Source organism: Vombatus ursinus, unplaced genomic scaffold (genome assembly GCF_900497805.2).
Source record: "Vombatus ursinus unplaced genomic scaffold, bare-nosed wombat genome assembly UNPS02014818.1, whole genome shotgun sequence".
Lineage (NCBI taxonomy): Eukaryota > Metazoa > Chordata > Mammalia > Diprotodontia > Vombatidae > Vombatus > Vombatus ursinus.
This window is the reverse complement of record NW_020954596.1, coordinates 710,783-733,325: the sequence shown is the minus strand read 5'-3', so window position 1 is coordinate 733,325 and position 22,543 is coordinate 710,783. Positions and strand designations below refer to the sequence as shown.

At 39.8% G+C, this 22,543-nt stretch overlaps 1 protein-coding gene across 1 annotated transcript in view; it reads right to left on the bottom strand.

Moving 5' to 3' along the window:
- The window catches only part of LOC114023659 (spondin-1-like), a 369,204-nt gene that overhangs the window by 33,053 nt on the left and 313,608 nt on the right, over nucleotides 1–22,543 (bottom strand). The window contains exon 8 of the mRNA XM_027836417.1: nucleotides 8,449–8,650. Coding sequence (XP_027692218.1) covers nucleotides 8,449–8,650 — 202 coding nt within the window. The remainder of the gene's footprint in view (nucleotides 1–8,448; nucleotides 8,651–22,543) is intronic.

Genomic DNA, 22,543 nt, shown 5'->3' with positions numbered 1-22,543 from the left:
GTTTCTCTCTCACTGCAGAAACAGACTTTTTCCACTGACCTTCTAAGTTGTCTTTGGCGTTCATGGGTTGAGAAGTCTGGAAACTGCCACAGCTGCCTTGTGATTCAGTCCTCTGAGGCCTTCTCCAGGTTCGCTGAGGCCTGTGTGCCCATGCCAAACTGTGCTCCTCTCCCTGCCTGGCACCATATACCTTTCTGATCAACCATTCAGGTTGTCTTGGGCTGGAAATTTGTTTCACTCTGTCTTTTTGTGGGTTCTGCTGCTTTAGAATTTGTTTAGAGCCATTTTTTATAGGTATTTAGAGGGGTTTGGGGGACAGCTCAAGAAAGTCACTGCTTTTACTCGGCCATCTTGGCTCTGCCCCCTAGCTTCAATTCTTGAAGCTTCATTCAGTTGATTCATATTAGCTCTAAAAACCTTGCTATTGACTTGTCTCCAGAACCCTGGCACTGGTGAAAATACACGTTGAAAGTGGGAGGGGAAAGGTTTCTTAAAGAGATTGAACATGACAAACCCCTCCACAACATGCATCCACCTCCTCCATATTTATCTTGTCCTGTCCCCCAAAATTTATGCCTTATTTCAGTCAGACTGTTCTTCCATCATGGTTTTCTCCAAATGTCATGCACATTCCTAACTCACAGGGTGGCATTGTGAGGAAAGGGCTACAGAAGTTTGAGTTCTACTGCACTTAGATTCCTTCTTTGCTACACCATTTCCCTTGCTGCTATTTACCACTTGTCTAGATCCCATTGCCCAGTTTGAATCAATGAGGTGGTACAAAGTTGGGCTTGAAGCCAGGACCATCTGGGGTTCAATCCTGCCTCAGACACTTACTAGCTATGTGAACCTGGACAAGTCATTTAACCTCTTTCTGCCTTAGTTTCCTGTTCTGTAAAATGAAGGGACTGGATTTAGCTTATAAGGTCCTCTCTGTGATTCAATGAAGCTTTACCTGATTATTTCCACTTTATTCTGATCTCTCTCTCTCCCTCTTTTCCTTTCCTGCCCCCTTTTCTCATTCTTCTTTTTTTCTGAATTCGTTCATTAAATGCAGAATTTGGAGGAATGGTAGAAGTTACAGAGCGGTGGATTTTGGAAAAATGTAAAGGAAAACTAATTTTTTTTTTAACAATTAAAGCTGTCTCAAAGTTCAAGATGAGGCTCCCCACACTAGAAATCTTCACAAAGAAACTCTGATGAATATATTGTAGAAAGGATGCATATTTAGGCGCAGGGTGGACTACATGTCCCACTAACTTGCTTTTAATGTTGTGATTTTTAAAATGCTTGTCTGACCTTGTGTTATCTCGTGTACTCTTCACGTTATGTCATTTTTCATGTATATGCCTTGTTTCCTCAACCAGACTGTGAAATCCCAAAGGATGAAGGCTGTGTAGTATGCTTTTATTGTACCCCTTTCAGTGCTGGGTAAGCATATGGACTCTTTAAATATTTGCTGCATGAATGTCTACATTGAACCCAATCCTGACTTCAAGCAAGTCATTTTATATATGGAATTCATGTTCCTAAATCATAAGAAAAATATTTTTGGGGCCAGTCCTGTGGATAGCGGTGCTGTTGTGTCATGTTAGGAGAAGTAGGCTGGGAATTTAATGATCTCTTTTTGTCTAGAATTGGGTTCCCAGTTCAAACAGGAAAGATCTGCTTCCCTTTAAATTTGACAAAGGTTCCCATGATTTCATTTTCTAGGTTCTTCTAGTTGTAGGCAATAATTAAAGTTCACATGATGATCAGCCTTCAATGACAAAGACCTCACATTTTTTGCAGAAGGAGATAGTTACTTTTTAGATTCATTCATTCAGCAAATGTTTACTGAGTGCCTAACCATACCCACCACCATGTTCAACGCTAAAGGGAATATAAATAAGTGGAAGATAAAGCCCTTGTACTCAGAGATCTTCTAGTCTAAATGGGGAGGACAAAAATAAAACCATGTAAAAGAATGGAAAACAGAATAGGTGTGTATCCATTGGAGAAACACCTGTACATGAAGGTAATAGAATACCACTGGGCTATAAGAAATTATGTATATGACAAATATAGAGAAGCATGGAAAGATCTACATGAACTGATGCAGAGTGAAGTGTGGAGCCAAGAAAACAATATACACAATAACAACTACAATATAAATTGAAAGAATAAAGCAATTGAATATGAACATTGCGGAATTACAACGAACAAGCTTAGCCTTGAAGATGCCTCCCTTTACTCCTTTAGAAGGGTAAGAAAGGGGGTCCATGAATAGGGAACATTGAATACATGTCAGATTTCGGGGAAGGGGGAAGGTGTGTTATGTGGTTCTGTTTAATTGATTTCCCCCTTCTTCCTCTTCTGAAAAAAAAATCTATTATATGGGATGTCATTCTGGGAGAGGGAAAAGAGAGAAATACAGGCAATGTAAAAACAAAAGATATCAATAAAAAGAACTAAGTACCCTCTCAAAAAAAAAAATCTCTAGCATCCCCATCAGCACCTAAGCCTTCTAAAGCAGAGCTGAATAAAAAAAAATAAATCCAGGCACTTGTGTATAATACCTTGCCCTTTTCAAAGTGCTTTCATATCCATGACCTAATTTCATCCCCACAATAGCTCTTGTGAGGTCAGCTAGAGTGGTGCTATTATCTTCTGTTTACAAAAGAGGAAACTGAGGTTCAGAGTATGGATGTGAGTTGTGTAAGGTCACACCATTAGTAAACATCAGAGACAAATTATCCCCGAGCCTTCTGACTTTAAGCCCACTGTACCCCATTGCCTCTCAGAGGGGCAAGATGCTCCTTATTGCATATGAACAGAGGAGAAGATCCTTTGGTCTTTAAAGGGTTCTCTGCTCACATTCTTGCCAGCTGGACATGCTGGATAGCTCCTAGGACAATTTGTTCTTGCCCTACTTCATATAAATAGTCACCCACCTTCAAGGCCTATAAGCCTGCCTGAACTGAAGAAAAAAAGGGGGCTTAGTTTTGGACATTTTTATGTGTGTCTTTTCCTTCTCAGTCAATGACCCCAATCAAGGGATTGTCACGGCTAACAGTGCAAACACTCCAAGAATAACAAAGGAAAAGGGGCAGGAGATAATCTCCTTTTTGGTTCCTTCGCTGCAGCTCCTTGTCTGGAAACATGGTTCAGTCAGGTCATTTTTCTGTTGGAAAAAGAAACAGATTGAGACCCCTGCAGAGAGATTTTCTGCAGTACCAGCATCTCCCTATTATTTCCATACTTGGACAGGGACCTCATGCTTATCAGGCCATGTTAAGTTTCCTAGAAGTCTCTGCTGGACCTACCATTGCAAGTTTCCAACATTCTAGATAGCCAGGGATGGAAAAGGAGAGTTAATAATAATAATAATAGACACATGCACATACAATGCTTTAAACTTTGCAGGGCACACTGCAGGTATTATTTCATTTGAACTTCATGACAACTCTGTGAGGGAGGTGCTACAGGTATTATTGTTTCCCTTTTACAGATGAAGAAACAGAAAGTCCAAGTAACTTGATTACGGTTGTTGTTCAGTTGTTTTCAGAGGTGTCTGACTCTTCATAATCCCATTTGGGGTTTTCTTGGCAAAAATACTGGAGCAGTTTTCCATTTCCTTCTCCAGGTCCTTTTACAGATGAGGAAACTGAGGCAAACTGGGTTAAATGACTTGCCCAGGGCCACTTAACTAGTAAGTATCTGAGGCCAGATCTGAACTTAGGTCTTCCTGACTCTAGGCCTGGTGCTCTATCCACTGCTCCACCTAGCTGCCTCCAACTATGGTTAGACAGCTAAAAAGTGTCAGAGGTGGGATAAAAATGAGGTCTTTCTGACTCTAAGTCCAGTGCTGTACTATGCTACACTGCCTAAAATCAACCATCCCACAACATCCCAACCATTTCATAGCTCATCCAAGCAGTAGAATGGCATCCCAGATAGAGTACTGGACTGGAGAAAGGAAGACAAGTTCAAATCCTGCCTCAGTCACTTACTAATTGTGTGACCCTAGGGAACTTAACCTCTCTCAGCCTCAGTTCCCTTATCTGTAAAATGTGTGTTATAATAATAAAACCTACCTCATAGAATTGTTGTGAGCATAAAATGAAATAATGAAGGTAAATTGCTTTGCAGATCTTTAAAAAAGCTATCTAGGGATAGCTAGGTAGTACAGTGAATAAAGCACCATCACTGAAGTCAGGAAGACTTGAGTTCAAATCCAGCCTCAGGCACTTGCTAGCTGTGTGACCCTGGGCAAATCACTTAATCTCAACTGCCTCAAAAAAAGCTATTTAAATATGAACTATTAGTATTAATACACTATGCTCTGTATTATGGAGGACGTATTGGAAGCCTGTGATATTGTTCCTGCAATTGAAAAACTTGCAATCTGATTAGGGAGACAAGGCTCACCCACCGCAAACCAGTTATAAAACCACCATAGATGGAACATAATCAAGTGCTAATTAATAGAATAAAAATCCCAAGTGTTCCTGAGGCTCAGAGAAGGGAGTGTTCAATGAAGCCTGCAGTTAGTAAATGATGGCTTCCTGGAGTATGTAGAATTTGAGTCAGGTCTTGGAAGGATTAATAGAATTTCATCTTCTAGTGTCCCTAGAAGCAGCTTAGGGGCAGTGGATGGAATGCTGACCTCAGAGCCAGGAATACTTGGCTTCAAGCCCTGTTTCTGCCACATACTGGCTGCGTAACCCTTAATGTTTCAGGAAATGCTCTAACGCTACAAGCTACAGAGAAGGTGCTTACTTGCATTGGTAGAAGTTTCCTTATTTAGGATTTGGTACAGTGCATAGGGTGCTGGGCCTGGAGTCAGGAAGACTCATCTTTCTAAGTTCAAATCCGGCCTTACACACTTGCTAGCTGTGTGACTCTGGGCAAGTCATTTAGCCCTGTTTGCCTCAGTTTCCTCAACTGTAAAAATGAGCCAGAGAAGGAAATGACAAACCACTCCAGTATCTCTGCCAAGAAAACCCCAAATGGGGTCACAAAGAGTCAGATGCAACTGGAAAAAAAAACGAACGAAGCACAATAAATATGAAAGAAATCACAAGTGCAGTTCCTATCCCTATTCCGATGTCAATCAACACCTGAAAAAGACACAGTCAAAAGGATGAGAAAGAGCTCAGAAAATCTTGTTAAGCATGCAGTTTTGTCTGACCTTGCTTGGCCTTTTGGCATTCTCTGTCTATGACCTTTGGGAGCTTGCGACATAATTTGAGGTATAAGACTTTCCTAGAAAAGTACACATATGATGAAATGGTGCACAAATGCGCACATATGCACACACACAGCCATCCAGATAACCAGACTGCCCAAAGCTGTACTTTTGTGTCATGAAAACATCTTACCAGTCCCTTGGTTTTTCTCCTTAGGGAGAATTCTTCTTATTCAACCCAATAGCCACAGTATAAAGGCCTGTTTAGGATCGTTAGTCCAATACTAGGCAACTGAGGTCTCAAATTCTGTGGTTCTCTGCGTCTTTTTACTCAGAGAATACAAAGTCTTTTATAAGGAATGCACTTTGTATACTCTTTTGTAGATGATTTTTAAAATTACTTAATCATCTACAAGGAGTTTATAATGAAATTTTTGTTTTAGATGATATGGAGTCCTTCTAAGTAATAAAAAACTAGCCAGATTGAACACTCCCTTCTCCGAGCCCCAGGAACACTTGGGATTTTTATTCTATTAATTAGCACTTAATTATGTCCCATCTATTGTGGTTTTATAACTGGTTTGTGGTGGGTGAGCCTTGTCTCCCTAATCAGATTTCCATAAACTGTTCACAGGAAGAGAAAAGTTTCAGTAGAACCAAGTGTAAAAATTCAGAGAAGAAATAGTCTCAGTACACTTTTTGGCTGTTGGAATATTTTAGTCACGATCCAAGAAAAGTGCTTGGGAATCATTAGGCTGCAGTGAAGACATTGGCCAAGCACAAGGCCTGGCACAATACAAACCAGTTGAATAACTGACTGCTATTGCAAAGACCATATGAATTCAATTCAATAAGTTTTGACTTAGCACCTACTATAGGCATAACACTCTGCTAGGCACTGACCACACAAGTCCTTTCCCGCAAGCAGCTTGCAATCTACCTTCCAATACTCTGTTCCCTAGGTTCAACCTGATTTAGAGGAAAATTTCATCAGCCACAGGTGACAATTGTCAGTTCTGACTTTCTTCACCCCCTCCCATCACTAAACTTATCCAGTGCAGCATCTGAGCCTCACCAAGAAACAGACATGTGTTTCACTTTGCTCTTAACACTTAATAATGTTTATAAAAGGCTTTCATGTCCTTTACCTTATTTAATCTTCACTCACCATTACTCCCCTTAAGAAGGAGGAATTAGGGTTAGGACTAGTATATCACAGGCAAAAGAGAAAACATTCTCTTTTCCTTGAACAAAACTTTGCTGTTTCTGAAACTGGAAAATATCATGCAGCTCTGGTCCCTGCACCTAAAGAAAGGTATATTGGGGTTGAAGACATTTTAAAGAAGAAAGATAGGCAGTAATCTTTAATAACCTTCTGTCTGGAAAGATAGCATTCAAGAAGATGCAGCTGAAGTTTTTAAAATTACAAGAGGCACATTTTTCAGTTGTCTCCAACTCTTCATGACCTCATTTGGGGTTTTCTTAGCAAAGATACCAGAGTGGTTTGCCATTTCCTTCTCCAGCTCACTTTACAGATGACAAAATTGAGGCAAAAAGGGTTAAGCAACTTTCCCAGGGTCGCACAGCTACAAGTGTCTTCCTGACTCCATGGCCAGCATCCTATCCACTGCACCACCTAGCTGCCCCCATGGCAGCACAGATGGGACTAATCACAACTGTGGTCACCAAATACAGTTATACTAGAACTGGTGGGAGGGATAGGGGCATCACTCTGAAATGTGAGGAATCAAATTTAAATAAAATTAAAAAATTATTTATTATGTTCTTATTTATAGATGGAAAATTAAAATTCATGGAGGCATGTGAATGTGATGGAATACTATTGTGCTGTAGGAAATGATTAAAGGGATGGTTTCAGAAAAATTTGGTAAGACTTGTAAAATGATGAAGAATAGAATAACTGGAACCAGAAGAACTATTTATACAACAATATAATAACCAAATTTTTAAAGACCACTTTGAAAACATAACACAATAACTAAAAATAATTCCAGAAGATATATGCCTACTTCCTGATAAAGAGATTATGGCTGTAGAGTATGGAGTGAGACTTTTTGTTTTTAACATACATCTAGTCAAAGTGGGGATTTGTTTTGCTTGACTGTACATGTTTGGATCATTTTTTTAAAAAGTTTTCTCACCAGTAGGCAGGGTGGTGGGGGGGAGGAGGTGGAAGGGCGAAAAAGCATAAATTTGAAAATAAAATTTAATTTATTAAAAAAATTCATGGAGAAGAGCTCCACAGAGGTTTAGAAAACAAAATAAACATGGTTCTGGGGTAGCCCTAGTCTTTCAGGTAGGCATCAAGGAGGAGAATTGTGTTATGACTCATCACATCTTCTTCAGGGACAGAACCTTGGGAAGGCAGAACACTGGTGGTTGGTGCTTTTGGCTATGGTTCTTGATAGTAGGTGGGGAAGCAAATGGAATAGGCCCATATAGGTTTAGCCACCTCAAACGAGAACAAGGCCATGCATCAGCAGAGCTCACACACTTCTTCATTGGCTGAAACAACAAGGTTCTCCTAGGGAGAGACGGAAGATAGCCTTTGCCAGAAGGGTCTAACCCCCCACAAACACCACCTTGACCGTCACCTCCCTTGAGACCCCAATAAAGATAGCTCAAGACCATGAATCTTAGAGGCTCAGAAATAGTAGTACCCTCTAGACTACCAGTTATTCTTCAATCCAAGGCCCTGAAGCCATCATTGAAGGGAGAAATCACTATGCAGAAAGGGCTCTCCTTCAATATCACCACTACCAACTGCCATGAACCAGTAGGTAAGACCAAGGGTCCTGGGAATGTCAGCATCCCCCCTTCCTACATTCCTACACTACTAGTTTTGCTTCCACCATAGCCCTTAGGAAGCAAGCCCTTTGGGGTTGAAGTGTGGCTGCTGCTTCTATGGATGTTATAGCCACAATTACATAAGACTCAGAAAAGAAAGTTCTTTCCACCAAAACAGATCAACATCAGAAACTTATGTGATTTTATCAGTGGAAGTGGCATTCAAGTGGATGATGCATTACCATCTGCTTTGCCACCACACCCTAAGGACCATGGGACCTTTCCACCTGACTTGCAGCTGAAACCTTCCATTTGTGTTGTCACCCCTATCACAGTGTGAGCAGGAATTGTCTTACTTCTCTATTTGTAGCCTTAGCAGAGTGCTTTGTATGCAGTTAGTGCTTAATAAATGTTTCTGCATTCACTCATCTATTCATTCTTCCATGCTGAGCTTTAAGATGCACACATACCTCATAGGTCACCCCACTGTCAGTGCCAGCATCCCATGGAATTAGATCTTGGACCACCTTCTGAACCCAGCCACATTCCTTGGTACAGAGGTCCTCTGCAGACAAGCCAACATTCCAGTCTGGGCTGGGACCAAGCATGGTCAGGAAGGACATTAGGTGTCGAGTCCTATCCACAGAGAATTCGGCTGAGGGTGCTGCTCTCCTGGAAATGAGAAAAAAAAACACAGAAGCAGATAATTGCTCCCATTAGCCTCTTCCTAAGTGATGTTAGTACGTATTTTGGGCCACTCTGTGATGTTTACCAATGACTTATGTTTTTTTATGAATCACTTAAGGATGAGAATATAGCAATACCTATCCACCCTGAGGTCAGCCTGACATTCTAGGATGTACCCATACTTTTCTAGGACTCACATGACCTTCACGAGGACTACATCCAATCTGGTGAGCATTGTACAAGTTTCTGTAAGACTGAATCTATTCTAGTTCTCAAACCTAACAGTACAGATGGGAAAAGATATGCAATTGCTCCACTACAAATTTCTGCTCTCTGATCTTTTGACTTATCTTCTATAATTTCCTAACAACCTACATACAGCACTTATGCTAGACTTTTTCTTTTCTTAGACCTCAGTTCCTTTTCCCCATGCCCATTTTCCACTGGCAACTTGAGTTCATCAAGTCCAAAACCAAATTCCTCATTTTTTCTCCATTCCTAGTCCTTTTCCTTACTTCTCTATTTCTATTACTGGTCATCCAGATATGAAACGTTTGAGTCATCTTTGATTAATCCCTCTCCCTGAACCGTTCACCTCTACTCAAACTGCTTTGACCTATGAAATCTATCTCTGCAATGAATCCCCCTAGAAAATGCCTTCATTTTATTCCCACCATCATCATCTTAATTCAGACACTCATTTGCCTTATTTATTTGTCTTACCCTTTCAGTCAGTAACCCTGACTCCAACTCTCTTCTCTCCAATCTATCCTTCACCATGATGCTGGCTTAATGTCCCAAATGCTGATCATGCCCACCTTTGATGGCCTCCTGAGTGAAGCCCCAATCCTTTTTTAGTATTTGTAAGCCCTTCCACATTTAGGCTACACAGACCATCCCACATTTTACTTACCTAGCTACCTTTTATGTTTTCTGTTCCAGCAGTCCTGGACTACCCAATATTCCCAAAGTTCATTTTCCTGTCTCCATGACTTTTGTCCTTCTACCTCCCTATTTATTCAAATCTGTTCCCTCCTTAGAGATGCCACCTCCTCTATGAATCCCTGATCCATAGTCAGAAGTAATTTTTTTTGATTTCTCATAATTATCACAAAACATTTAGATGATAATAATAATAATATCACAACTATATGGTGCTTTTGCTGTTGTTAGGTCTCCCTCATTGGATCCTCACAACTCTATAAGGAAGGTGCTATTTATTGGCACCATTTTAAGATGGTGTAATTGAGGCTCAGAAAGATTGTCACTTGCCCACTGTTGAGCAGCTAGTACATGCTAGATGCAGTATTTAAACCCAGGTCTCCTGACTCCATGTTCAGTACTCTGGTACAGCTGCTTTTAAATAAAGTCAAATATGAGAAAGTGAGATTTACTATGGATGGGTCAATGAGTGTTTAATTAAAGGCACAGAAGATGTGCTTCAAAAATAGGCTGAACTTAATGCTAGCATAACTAGCAAAAAAATTATCCCTGTATTATACAAGATCGTATAATAAAATCCCCAAATTCTACTTACAGATCTTACTTAGAAAAGTAATTGCCATTTGGCACAAAATGGTTATTCACTCTGATAGAATCATAGATTTAAAGAGATGGAGGTCACCCAACACACAAAGTCAAGGTCATCATCAATGTTACAGTGTAACTCCCTTGACAAAGCCAAGCATTAAACTTGCTTTGCATGGTCCCTTCCAACTCGGAGACTCTATCATTCTGATTCTCCATTTGACACATGAATGCCTTAGTCTGGACAGCTGCATTTCCTTCAGAAATGAAATGAGGAATTCTAACATTCATGAATCTATCCAAACTGCAGGGGGAGAAAGAACATAGCCTTTCATTTACTACCAATTAGTAGGCATTTATGTGTCAGTCCTGCTCAGAGATCCAGGGGGATGAATTCATTGCTATCAGAGGCTTCACAAATTGCTTAGGCATTCACTGCCCCCCATCTAGCTGTCTCAAACATGATAAAGAGGGGAAGGGGCTGAGTTAGACACACTGGACTGTTGCTATAGAGACCGGCAATTCAATCTTGGTTCTTCCTTTGAATCCCCATGCTGAGGAAATGCCTCCTGAATAATACTTCTCTGCACATTCTTATGTGAGGTTACTTCATTCATATCTAAAGTGACAAGATCCTGGTGCCTACAAAACATCAGACTACAATGTTCAGTGCTGTGTGAGTTCACATTCTTTCTGGGCCCAACTGGAACTGGAGGAATAGATTCAGCCCATTATAGCGTGTCATTGCAGGACAGGGGCAGTCACCATTAAAAATCACGGCTTTAGGGAGATGGGCAGCTAGGTGGCTCAGTGGATAGTGCTGGGCCTGAAGTCAGGAAGATTCATCTTCCTGAGTTCGAATGTGGCCTCAGATGCTTTTTAGCTGTGTGACCCTGGGCAATTCACTTAACCTTGTATTCCTCAGTTTCCTCATCTGTCAAATAAACTACAGAAGGAAATGGCAAACCACTTTAGTATTTTTGTCAAGAAAACCCTAAATGAGGTCAAAGAGAGTCAGACATGACTGAAAATGATTGGATATCATGAGGGAGATGTGTGCCATCAAACATTCAACTTCCCCAACATATTCTGTATCTTACATCTTGATCCAATACCGATCTCCCAATCTCTACCTTTTCTTTTGCCATTGGTTATCTATTGTATTTCTGTATTTTGGGTTTTGGTACTTTAAAGAAAATCCTGGTAACCAACCTGGTCTGGCCTGCAGGTTCATATTTGCATGGATCCTGATTTGGGCCCTGCCCCTCTCCTTAGGAGAAGATTACACTTTCCCTACTGTGTTCTTTGCTTAATCACAAGTGAAGACCTTTTCCCTGTGCAAATAGAACATTATTTTCCAATTCCCTGAAAAGATCATTGGATCATAGATTTAGAGTTGGAAGAGACCTCAGAGCCTAATGAGATAAAGTTTTCACTTAGCACTTACTATATACCAGATACTGTGCTAAGTTCTAGGAATATAAATATAAGTGAAGCTAAAAGATGGTCCCTGCCCTCCAGTATCTTACATTCTAATGAAGAAAGATAACACACAAAAGGAGGCTGAATAGGGGCTGGGGGAAGAAGGTGGAACCATCAAGAAAGGCAACCCCGGATCAGGAGAGGAGTGGTCATGGCTGGCCTGGGCACTTTCCCAAATGGAAGCTCCTGGGAAGAACTCACCTAATACAATCCACCTCATTTAACAAATGAGAAAGGTGAGAACCAGAGAAGTTAGGTGACTTCACACACAGAGTAAGCAGAAGAGCTGAGATTTGAACCCAATCTTTTTTTTCCACTGCACCACACTGCCTCCGCAGACAACCTGTGGCCAACAGCAGCAGCTAAGTCACTTGCCAAATTACAATATCCCAACAGGGGCATACAGAGACCTCAGAGCTCTAGTGACAGATAGCCCATACGTTGGAGGAATGGACTGCCTTCAAGGTATATTCACTAATTTGAGGCAATTGGCATTCTGATTTGGGAAGGGGGTAGAGTTGGAGCCAGTTCCCAGATGGCACAGGGAGTCCTCCACACTTTTTTCCTCAGGAGGGCAGGGAAAAAGGATCTCACAGGGGTCCTGGCCCAATTCAAGTTGGTCTTCAACCTTCAGTTATAGGGATTTCTCATGTGTGGAACTAAGGAGGCCTAATAGGGCAGTCTACTCATTGGGGAGCCCCAAGTTACAGAATGTTAGGATTGGAAAAAACCTGGAAGGCCACCTAATTTCAACTCATACCTGAATGGGAATCCTATTTATAGGTAGTCATTCAGCTTTCTCTTGAAAACTCTTGGAATTCCTAGCTTCCTTTAAAGTTCAGCCCAAGTGCCATATCCAGGGCTAATTCCTACTCACCCCAGAGCATTATTGCTCTTCTCACCTTAAACTAACTCTTATTTCCTATTTGTGTGTTTGTCACTTTCCTACTCACTCCCACTAGTATGTAAACTCCTTGAGAGCAGGGATCAGAATTTTTTTGTATCTCCTGCTCCTAGCAATAGCATGTTGCATACAGTAGGTGCTTCATAAATGCTTGATAGACTCAACACCTCCAGGGAAAAAGAACACACTACCTGCCAAGGAAGCCAATCGCACCTTTGGACAGCTTTAATCATTAGGAGTTTTCTCTGGATTAAACATAAATCTTCTTCACAAGTTCTGTCAAATTCTTTCAGTAAATTAGGATATATTTGATATAGACTTGAATTCACTGAGGAAAGCTGTTTTCTTACCATGTCCTCTCATACATTAAGCTTCAACTCTCTGTCAGTCATATTTTTTTGTGGGGAGTGGGAATACTTTCTACAACAAAACTTTGTATCATAAACAGAAGCAAATTAAGAGTTGAGTATTTCTGCCTTCTATCATCCATTACCATTGTACTTCCTGCCATCCCTAGCTGTGGTCTTACCCCTCCTTACTTCCAATGTGACTAAAAATGTCTTTTTTGTTGTCATTAATGTTCCCCACCAGCATCAACTCATTATCTGCACGAGCACTTCTGACATTATTACAGAATTGCATTAACTTGTGTATTCATCATTCATCCCGCCCTTATTTTTAACTACTAGATTCATCTTAAAAAAAAAAAAACCCACAAACTTAGTTGGTGAATGAGTTTCCTGGGTATCTCTCTTTATTCAACTTTCCCTTTCTTGTTCATGAGCATTTCATCCCTCACTTCTTCGGGCTACTTTCCCGTGTATTATTTTAGTTTATGGGATCTTACCCACTCTATTTCTAAACTCAATACCCAAACTCAATCTAAACCCAGATTTGGCTTGTATGTCAGACAATGCCTGACTTTCTTCTCTACCATAACTTCCCCCACCTTTTGAAAAATTATATTTACATTAGAACAAGCAAAGGCTATGTCAGCTGCTTATGAGAAACACAGAGAGACAGACCTAGAGACAGACAGGCAGACAGACACACACACACACAGAACACTTGTCTGCAGAGTTGAAATCCTCTGCCGATGCCATAGCTTGCTCCCATACCAGTGTTGTGATATTTTCCCAAATTCTTGTCTCTTCTGTCCTCTGACTAGGCAGTCTACAGAATACTGCCTTAAAAATACTGCATATGCTTCTCCCTCCAGAGCGTCATCAAATTTATTCTGCCACACTTCTTCATTATGACCTCTGGTTCTTGGATTTCTTCACAAATCTATCTTCTTATTATTATCCAATGCCCATTTTATTTCTTCTCTTCTTTATAAAGTGTGCCCTGCCTGAGGCCATTTCGCTTACAAGTCCTAACCAAGTGTTAGTGATACATAGGAGATTGAATTTACTTTCTTGCATTATTATTTCCATTTTCTCCTTTATTATGCATAATCTGTGCATTTGTACATAACAATCTGAGGCTATGGATTTTAGTGCAAACCTTCTTGGATACTGTCTCCCGTGAATCATGAACCATCTCTCCTGTCTTCTTCTTATGTTATATTGTGCCTGCTATTTGTTATTCGACTTGGGAGATATCCAGGAGCAGTTCTCTCTCAACTCCTCTACTTTCAATTTATAGTTTTCCTCTATCGGATTTTAAAGACCCCAGACAGATATATATTTTATGAGTCCTCATTAGCAAAACTCCAGCCCTGGCCAACAGCCCATTATTTCTATATTTTAAATCATTATCCATTAATTTAACACACATTCTCAGTTACCATATTCCCAACCAGATGTTCACTTTCAATTCTGGTTTTCTCTTCTGAAAGATATACCTTCAATTAGCAGTAGTGATGAAAAAACCCACCTGTACCACTAAAAGTCAAAAGTGTCATTTCTAGGACTTCATAATCTCTAGCAGTGTTTTCTAGAGTCTTTCAAGTGGCACCATTTGTCCCAAAATAAATCACTCAGAAAAAGTTTGACTATTGGATTTGAATACTTTAGCCTGATGAATCAGACATGTCCATATTTTCAGAATTATCTCATATAGACATAATCAGTGATTGTCTGTATTTTCCTGACAATGCATATGTATTGAATCAATCTTTCAGCCATGTTGAAGTTGGCCTTCTCTCAACAAGCCCACTCAGGCTGTTTGCATTATGGGGAGATGAGCCAGTGCTACTTGAGGTATACTATAGGTAACCCTACTGCCTAGACATGGAGTGCTATCCCACTAGTAGTTAAGTAGTCACTCACACCCTGGCCTAATTGGTACTGTGGGCAAGTGGATGGTGAGACTGCCCATCCTAAGAATGCACATTTCTTAAATAATACCCCAAGGCTACCTAAATTCTTTGCTAATATTATGGACTGCAAAATAGTTCTGAATAAGAAAGAGTAGGTGTCTCACCACATCTGACTGGCAGTTAACACTGACCTTACTTCAGAACAGAAAGTACCAAGATACCAAGTCCCCATAGGTCTAGGTGGGACATATCAAGAGGTGCTCAGCCTAAACATAACCTTATCTATTTGTTTCCCTTTTGCGTCTCACATACATTCTGCCTCATGTAAAAAAAAAATAACAAGCTATCACTAGGCCCTTCTACATACTCAAGTATCATTCCATATAATCTCTTCATTGCTAAATCTAATGACCTTTTCTCAATCCTCATCCCTTCTTGACTTCTTTGAAGCAGCATTTCACATTGCTAATTATCACCTATTGGGTATACCCTTGTGTGTGTGTGTGTATGCTTGTTTAATATTGCTACATCTAAAACATTTAATACTCCTACCTTCCTGACAGTTCCTTTTGGGGGTAGGGGGTGCTGTGGCTAGTCAGTTGGGGTTAAGTAACTTGCCCAGGGTCACTCAGCTAGTAAATGTTGTGTCTGAGGCCAGATTTGAATTCAGATCTTCTTGACTCCAGGGCTGGTGCTCCATCCACTGTGCGACCTAGCTGCCCCTGACAGTTCCTTTTCAATTTCCTTTTCTAGTTCTTCATCCACATCATATCTATGAACTGCATGCATACTCCAAGGCTCTGTCCTGGGGTCTGACCTTTCTTTCTATGCTCTCTCACTTGGTGATCTCATTATTTCCATTGTTTTCAATTATCATCTCTATGCAAATGTCTCCCAGATGAATAAATCCAACCCTAGTCTCTGTCCTGAGCTCCACTTTCACTCACCAACTGTCTACCGAACATTTCAAAATGGAATTCTCATGAGCATTTCAAATTTAACATGTCCAAATTATAATTCATTATAACTCCTCCTCTGAACCTGTCCCCTTCCAAACTTCTCTATTAATGTTGAGAGCACCACCATCCTTCCAGTCATCTGGGTTCAAAACTTCAGCACCTCCTCAATATCTTGCTTTCACCCCACATATCCAATCAGTTGCCAAATCTTGTCATTTCTATCTCCACATGTCTGTTTACACTGTCATTACTTTGATTCATGCCCTCATAACCTTTTATCTGGCCTATTACAAAAGCCTAATTGGTTTCCCTGCCTTTCTCCATGCTCTTATCCATCTTCCACACAGATGCTAAAGTGATTTCCCTAGAGTGTAGGTCTGACCTATTATTTCCTTCCTCAATAAACTCCACTAGCACCCTATTACCTCTAGAATCAACTGTAAGTTTTTCTATTTGACATTTAGAGTTCTTCACAACATGACTCCTTCCTGTTTTCCCAGTCGTCTTACACATTAATGCCTGCCATCTTACTGGTATATTTGTTTTTTCTCACACATGGTCTCTATCTGCCTGTCTTTGCACTAGCTATCCACCTTGCTTGGAATGTCCACCCTTTCCCCTTGGCCTCACAGAATTCCCAGTTCCCTTTAAGACTAAGTCAATGCTACCCCCTGAAGGAGGCTTTTCTCCAAGCTATTAGTGTCTTCCTTTCTAAAGGTACCAGGTTTCTCTTCTGTGGCCATTTTATATACACATTTTTATGCATATTTGGTCTCCTTTATTAGAATGCAATTTACTTGAGAGCAAGGACTGTTTTTGTTTTGTATTTGTATCACTAGCACTTAGCCAGTATCTGGCACAGAGTAAGTATTTAACACATGCTTGTTGATTGATAAATCATGCGCATTTGGAAAAAGACATTCCCTTCCAGAGTTATATTTCAGTAATGAGTCCTATCCTACCCGATCTCAGCAATCCTCACGAAAACAAAGTTGCCTCTCTGCATTACAATTTGTAGCTCACCTTCTTTGTACACAGACTATGTGAATTTGTGTACAGACATCTGAGACAATGAGTTTATTACTTCCCCTTCCTTGGATTTTATCTCCTGTGAGTTATTGCAAGTCTCTGATTCTTTTTACATCATATCTCTGTTAGCATACATAAAAAGACAATTTTTCCCTCCTTCATTTTTTCACCTTTTTAAAATTAGATTTGCAAGATTTCAATCAAACAAATTTTGACCAGACCTTGTTAAGTGCACTATCTCCCTTTCCAAGTGCCCATCATTCCTATATTTTAAGGCATGATCCAGAAATCTAAAACTCAGCCTCAGGTACCATTTTCTTAACCAGCTGTCAACCTGTCCCATCCACCTTTCTCTTCTGATGCCCTTCTCACCTGTGTCCCCTAAGAATTTCAGTTTCTTGCCCCAAATTTTCTAATCCTTAGCAATGCTTTCCAGATTCCTTTTTGCAGTATCATTCCTGCTCATGTGAATCACACCATTATTATTATTATGAAACACTGACATGCTCTTCAGGGTTTATGATGAACAGCTTTCAACAAATATCTTTGGGCAAAAACGTATCTTCACTAATGGTGACTGAATGGGGCCAATTCCATACCTAGGTAGATATTTTGGGCAAAAGAAATCTGGGACGATCACTTCTCGGACAAAATTACTGACCTGATTTTTTTGTAGCAGTTATTTAAGACAGAAATTGTGGCAGTCTGATACAAGAACTGGATTCATAGGAATTAAAAGGATACATCAATGAAATGTTATGAGAGGGAAGCTGATGCATTTTGAAAACTCCAAGACTTTAATTTTAAACAACTCCTACAACTTTTTATTATTAAATATAGAACACAACCTCAATTTCTTCACTTGTTCATACCTTACTAAACATCTTATTCATCATGATTTTGTGTACGACATAGCTTTCCACAAGTCAAAAGCTGTTGAGTTGGGCCCAAGGTCCTAGTTGGGACCAGATTTTGGATGTTTCCTGTAAATGGTAATTCAATGAAGCTATATTTCATTGAGACTTTATTTATTAGCTTGGCCATACCACTAAAGATGAGGCTGGTTTCTAAACAATTGATTTCTTCCTCAAATGGCAAATCCATGTTTGAAGAGAAAGAAGTAGCCAGAACAGCACAAGGAGGACCTTCACTTCTTCAGAAAGAAGAGAAACGAGATGGGTAATTAGAATTAACTGAGAACTGGAGCAGCTTCATTTCCCATTAGAACTTGGCAGGAAACTGTTAATTGCCAATTAAGGCAGGTCACCAATTGTATCTTGAGGCAAGGCAGACATAATAAATAAAGTTAGATTTGGTCAGGAGAGTCTTTCAACCGACTTTCCAGAAGAGCAAACAGGCTTGACCAATGAGCAGTTTGCCACTGCAGTTAATAGGATTAGCCACAAAAGTTGGAATAAAAATGACAATGAACCATGAATAGGTGCTTCTAGCACAGCTCAAAGGCAAGGGGAATTTTGTTGTGACCTGCAGAGAGTGTCCATTTGCTTTTATCAGTTCCCAAGGGAGAGCTATGTGTGTGCAAAGTGTGAGTCTCTGTCCAGAGGAGAAGGTGAAAGGGTCGAAGATTTGCATCTCTTTACTTTAGGTTATCAATCCACCTTGAAAGAATGGAAGAGCTTCAAGGAACAATAAAAGACATTGAGCTACAAAAACAGAAGTGAATCCCAACATATGTCAAGAGATGAAGAGTGGAAGAATGGGAAACCGAAAGAAGAAGGGGAGGATCACTGAACATACAGAATATAGTAATAGGTAGGAAGGAACTGGATCCTCTTATGAAGAGGTAGTTTCTTGTGCTCCAAAGAATAATAGTGTAGATTCATAGGTGTCACCAGAAAAAGAGATCATTCAGTAAAGGTCAAGGGGGGAGGGGAGCATTGAAAAGGATCATCATCATCCTACTAAAAGCACACTTGGCTTAGGATCTATAAAATTTATGTTATTATGAGAGTCTACTCTAGACCATCTGGACAAAAAAGAGTGACTAGATGATAAGTATAGGAAACATTAAAAACATGGAAAGGCTTCACAATATAAGAGTGATGGGAGTTTCAGCTATCTAGTTTCTATTGGAGCTCCCCCTCTTAGTCAAAAGGAGAACAGTTGAGAAATTATTGACTCATCTTCACAGAAATTCAAATATTCAATGGTGAAGGAAGCATAAAGTAAATGCTGATTCTGACCAGTAAGGAAGACCTGGTTGCTACGATAGTTATGATGGGATTCTTGGAAACAGGTGATTGCTCATCTTAAAATTTGTGATAGAGAAAGGGAGGAAATCCAGGGATAGTCTGAAGTGCTTTCTACACTTTGAAAATGTGGATTTAATTTAAAAGTTCTGAGAAATATGATCTAATATTCTATGATAAAAGGGAGATGGAAAACTCAAAATAATGAAATTCTAAAGACACACATGATTGTCATGAGAAGGAAAAAGGAGTATCTCAAGAGAAAACTTAGAATCCAAAGAGAGTTTTTTTGAGCAATTGAGGTTTTAAAAAGACATTTACAAAAGATATAATTAAGGTCAGAAAATGAAGGATGAGTACCAAAGTGAAATATAATCCTGGAAGAAAAGTGTAAGTACTACTAAAAGCCAGCATAAGCAAATGCTGATGATTTATGCCAATGCCAACAATAACAACAACAAAGGCTCTTTTAACTCTCTTGTGTACTGGGATAGAGGAGGTAAAGGAGTATTAAAGAAGGGACAGGACCACTACTCTTTGTAGATGAGATGATGAAAACAGATAGAAATAAGAAGGAAGAACCACTCAAGTTTTCCTTCTTTGTTTTCCTTTTCTCTTCTAAGGAGAATGGTCTTTGGAATGGGAGGAACCAAAGAAAAATGGTTAACAAGCAGTTGAAACCCAAGATAAGCAAGGAGATGGTTAAGACAACATATATTTTACAGTCAATAAATTCAAATGACCAAAAGTCAAGATGAACTGCATCCTAGGGAACTGAGAGATGTGACAGATGTGAGGGTGAAATCACTGTCAAGGATCTTAGAGAAATTGTGAGAAATGACAGAGGTGTCATTAGACTAGAAAAGGGAAAATGTCCCGATTTTTCAAACAGAACAGTGTTATCTTTAAACTACAAGTTTATAATCAACTTTGACCCCTGACAAACTTCTACAACATATTATTAAAGATTTGACTTGTAAGCATTTTGAAAGTATCTTGGTAATCACTAAGAACATGCATGGTTTTATCAAAAACTGTTCATGTCAAACTAACAAGGTTCTGTTTTGACAGAGTAACTAGCCTGGTAGACAATGGTGTAGAAATAACATGTCCAGATTTCAGTAAAGAACTTGACAATGTCTTTTATGCTTTTTTGGCTTTCCCTTTGTGTCCACAATGCCTTGCATGTAGTAGATGCTTAATAAATGCTTGCTGTATCAGAACGGTTATCCTTCTGTTATTTCCTATAATCTGATCTAACTCATATTTCTCCCATGAGCTAGATATGGATTAGATGAGTACATTTAAGTGTATTTTGAACTGGTTGACTATTCAGACCCAGAGATTGACGAGTCACTTTTATGTGATGGGAAATCTCTGTCAGTAGGCTCCAGGGGCCTATCCTTGGCCCTCTGCTGTTTAACATTTTTATTGATAACTTGGTTGCTGGGACAGCTGGCACACCAGGCAAATTAGATGATGATATGAAGCTGTAAATGACAGCTTACATGTTGGGTAACAGAGTTAATCCCCAAAATCTTGACAGGCCAGAATTATGGCCAAAAAAAAGACAACCTCTATGAAATTAATAACGATATATAGAAAAGTTCAAAATGAGAAATCACATAATCAGTTTCACTCTCTGGAAGCTAATGGGATAAAGCAAGCTTGCAATAAGAACAGAACAAGCCAGAAGCCCCCAAAAAGACAGGGCCAGGGAGGGCAGAAAGATTAAAGAGAGCCTGGACAACAGTTGGCACAGGTCCAAAGATGATCTTTTCCAATATTTAGAAATTAACCTTGCTATTTCTAGTTTATCTTTAGATAAGCTATCTTTTAGAGATAAACTATCTTTAGCTAGCCTCATAATATCTTACAAGTATATTATGTCAAGAAATATAGGCAAGACAAGAATGAACCTTGACATGGAGACTCATCCAAATTCACTTCCTATTAAAAGGAATGGACTATTCCTCAGAAGGTCACAAGAATGCTAAATAAGAAAGGATATGAAACAACATGCATAAATTCTATGAGACTTTTACCAGGTTAGCAGAGGACTTTAATCCCCAGAACTTGGACTGGAACTATGCAGGATAATCCAAAATTATACTAAGAATAAAAACAAATAGAGGTAGGAGATCTCAGACCCATCCTTAGGTGATATTTGAGAAGAGACAAAGAAGGAGAGTAATACCTATGAATATCATGGAAATGGTAGAAGAAGGGGATGTGCCTTGTGTATGAATGTCTGTAATTATGGAAAAAGATGACATCTGAGCTATGCTTTGCACTGCCTACCTATTCACCATAGCTGCTAGCCAGAGTTATGAGAGTCAACAAAATACTTAGGTAAATCTGATTTCTTCTATTTTACTCCAAACCCCTGAAAGTTACAATGGAAGTATATACGTATGTGTGTGGGGTGGGTAGAAGGGATAGGCAATAAAAGCTTGGAATGGTAGGCATGGTGGATCATACGAACCATAGTTCCAAAAAAAATCTGAAACAGATTGGGCAATAGTTGGCTAGAGGTGTGACCTTTGTTACTGATGCACTTAGGGGCAGCTGGGTGGCACAATTGATAGAGCACCAGTCCTGGAATCAGAAGGACCTGGGTTCAAATCCAGTCTTATACACTTACTAGTTGTACGACCTTGGGCAAGTCACTTAACCCTGTTTGTATCAGTTCCTCAATTGTCAAATAAGCTAGAGAAGGAAAGGCAAACCACTCTAGTATCTTTGTCATGAAAATCCCAAATGGGGCCACGAAGAGTTGGACACTCTAAATTGACTAAACAATAACAACTGATGCACGTGTTCTGCAGAAAGTCTAGATCTACCTGCTGTCTTTCTTGTCAATTTATATGTGTGTGCCAACCATCTGCAAGGGAGGCCATTCTTCATTTGACCCTGTGCAATTATTCTTCGCTATAAGAATAGGACAAGGAGACTGCTAGTAAGTTCTTGTGGGGACTGGGGCCATATACTATGGCAGACTTCAAGACATAACTGCTTTACCAAGGGGAAAACTAGCCTCTTAAGGTAATTGGGTTATGATTCAAAGACTAGGAAGCACTCCTTCTCTAACTTTGTAAGGGTACCTTCATAGCCACATCTAAAATTGGATCCAGAATTTATGGACTTAGATACCATGGTATGGTAGAAAGAGTGCTGGCATTGGAGTCAGAGAACTGTGTTAAATCCCATCTCTACCACTTATTGCCTGGGCGATCTTTGATAATTCATTTAACCTTTCTAGGCCTATATTTCCTCATATGTGAAATGAAACAGTTGAATGAGATGGCTTCTATGGTCCCTTCAAGTTCTAAGTCTATGAACCAATGATTAGAAATAGTGATAAGGAATCTTGATTTGCCCATGTGTCTCACTTAAAAGCTGTTCAGAGATCCAGATAGGAGTGAGGGAGTAAGAGTGAGTGAGAGAGAGAGAGAGAGAGAGAGAGAGAGAGAGAGAGAGAGAGAGAGAGAGAGAGAGAGAGAG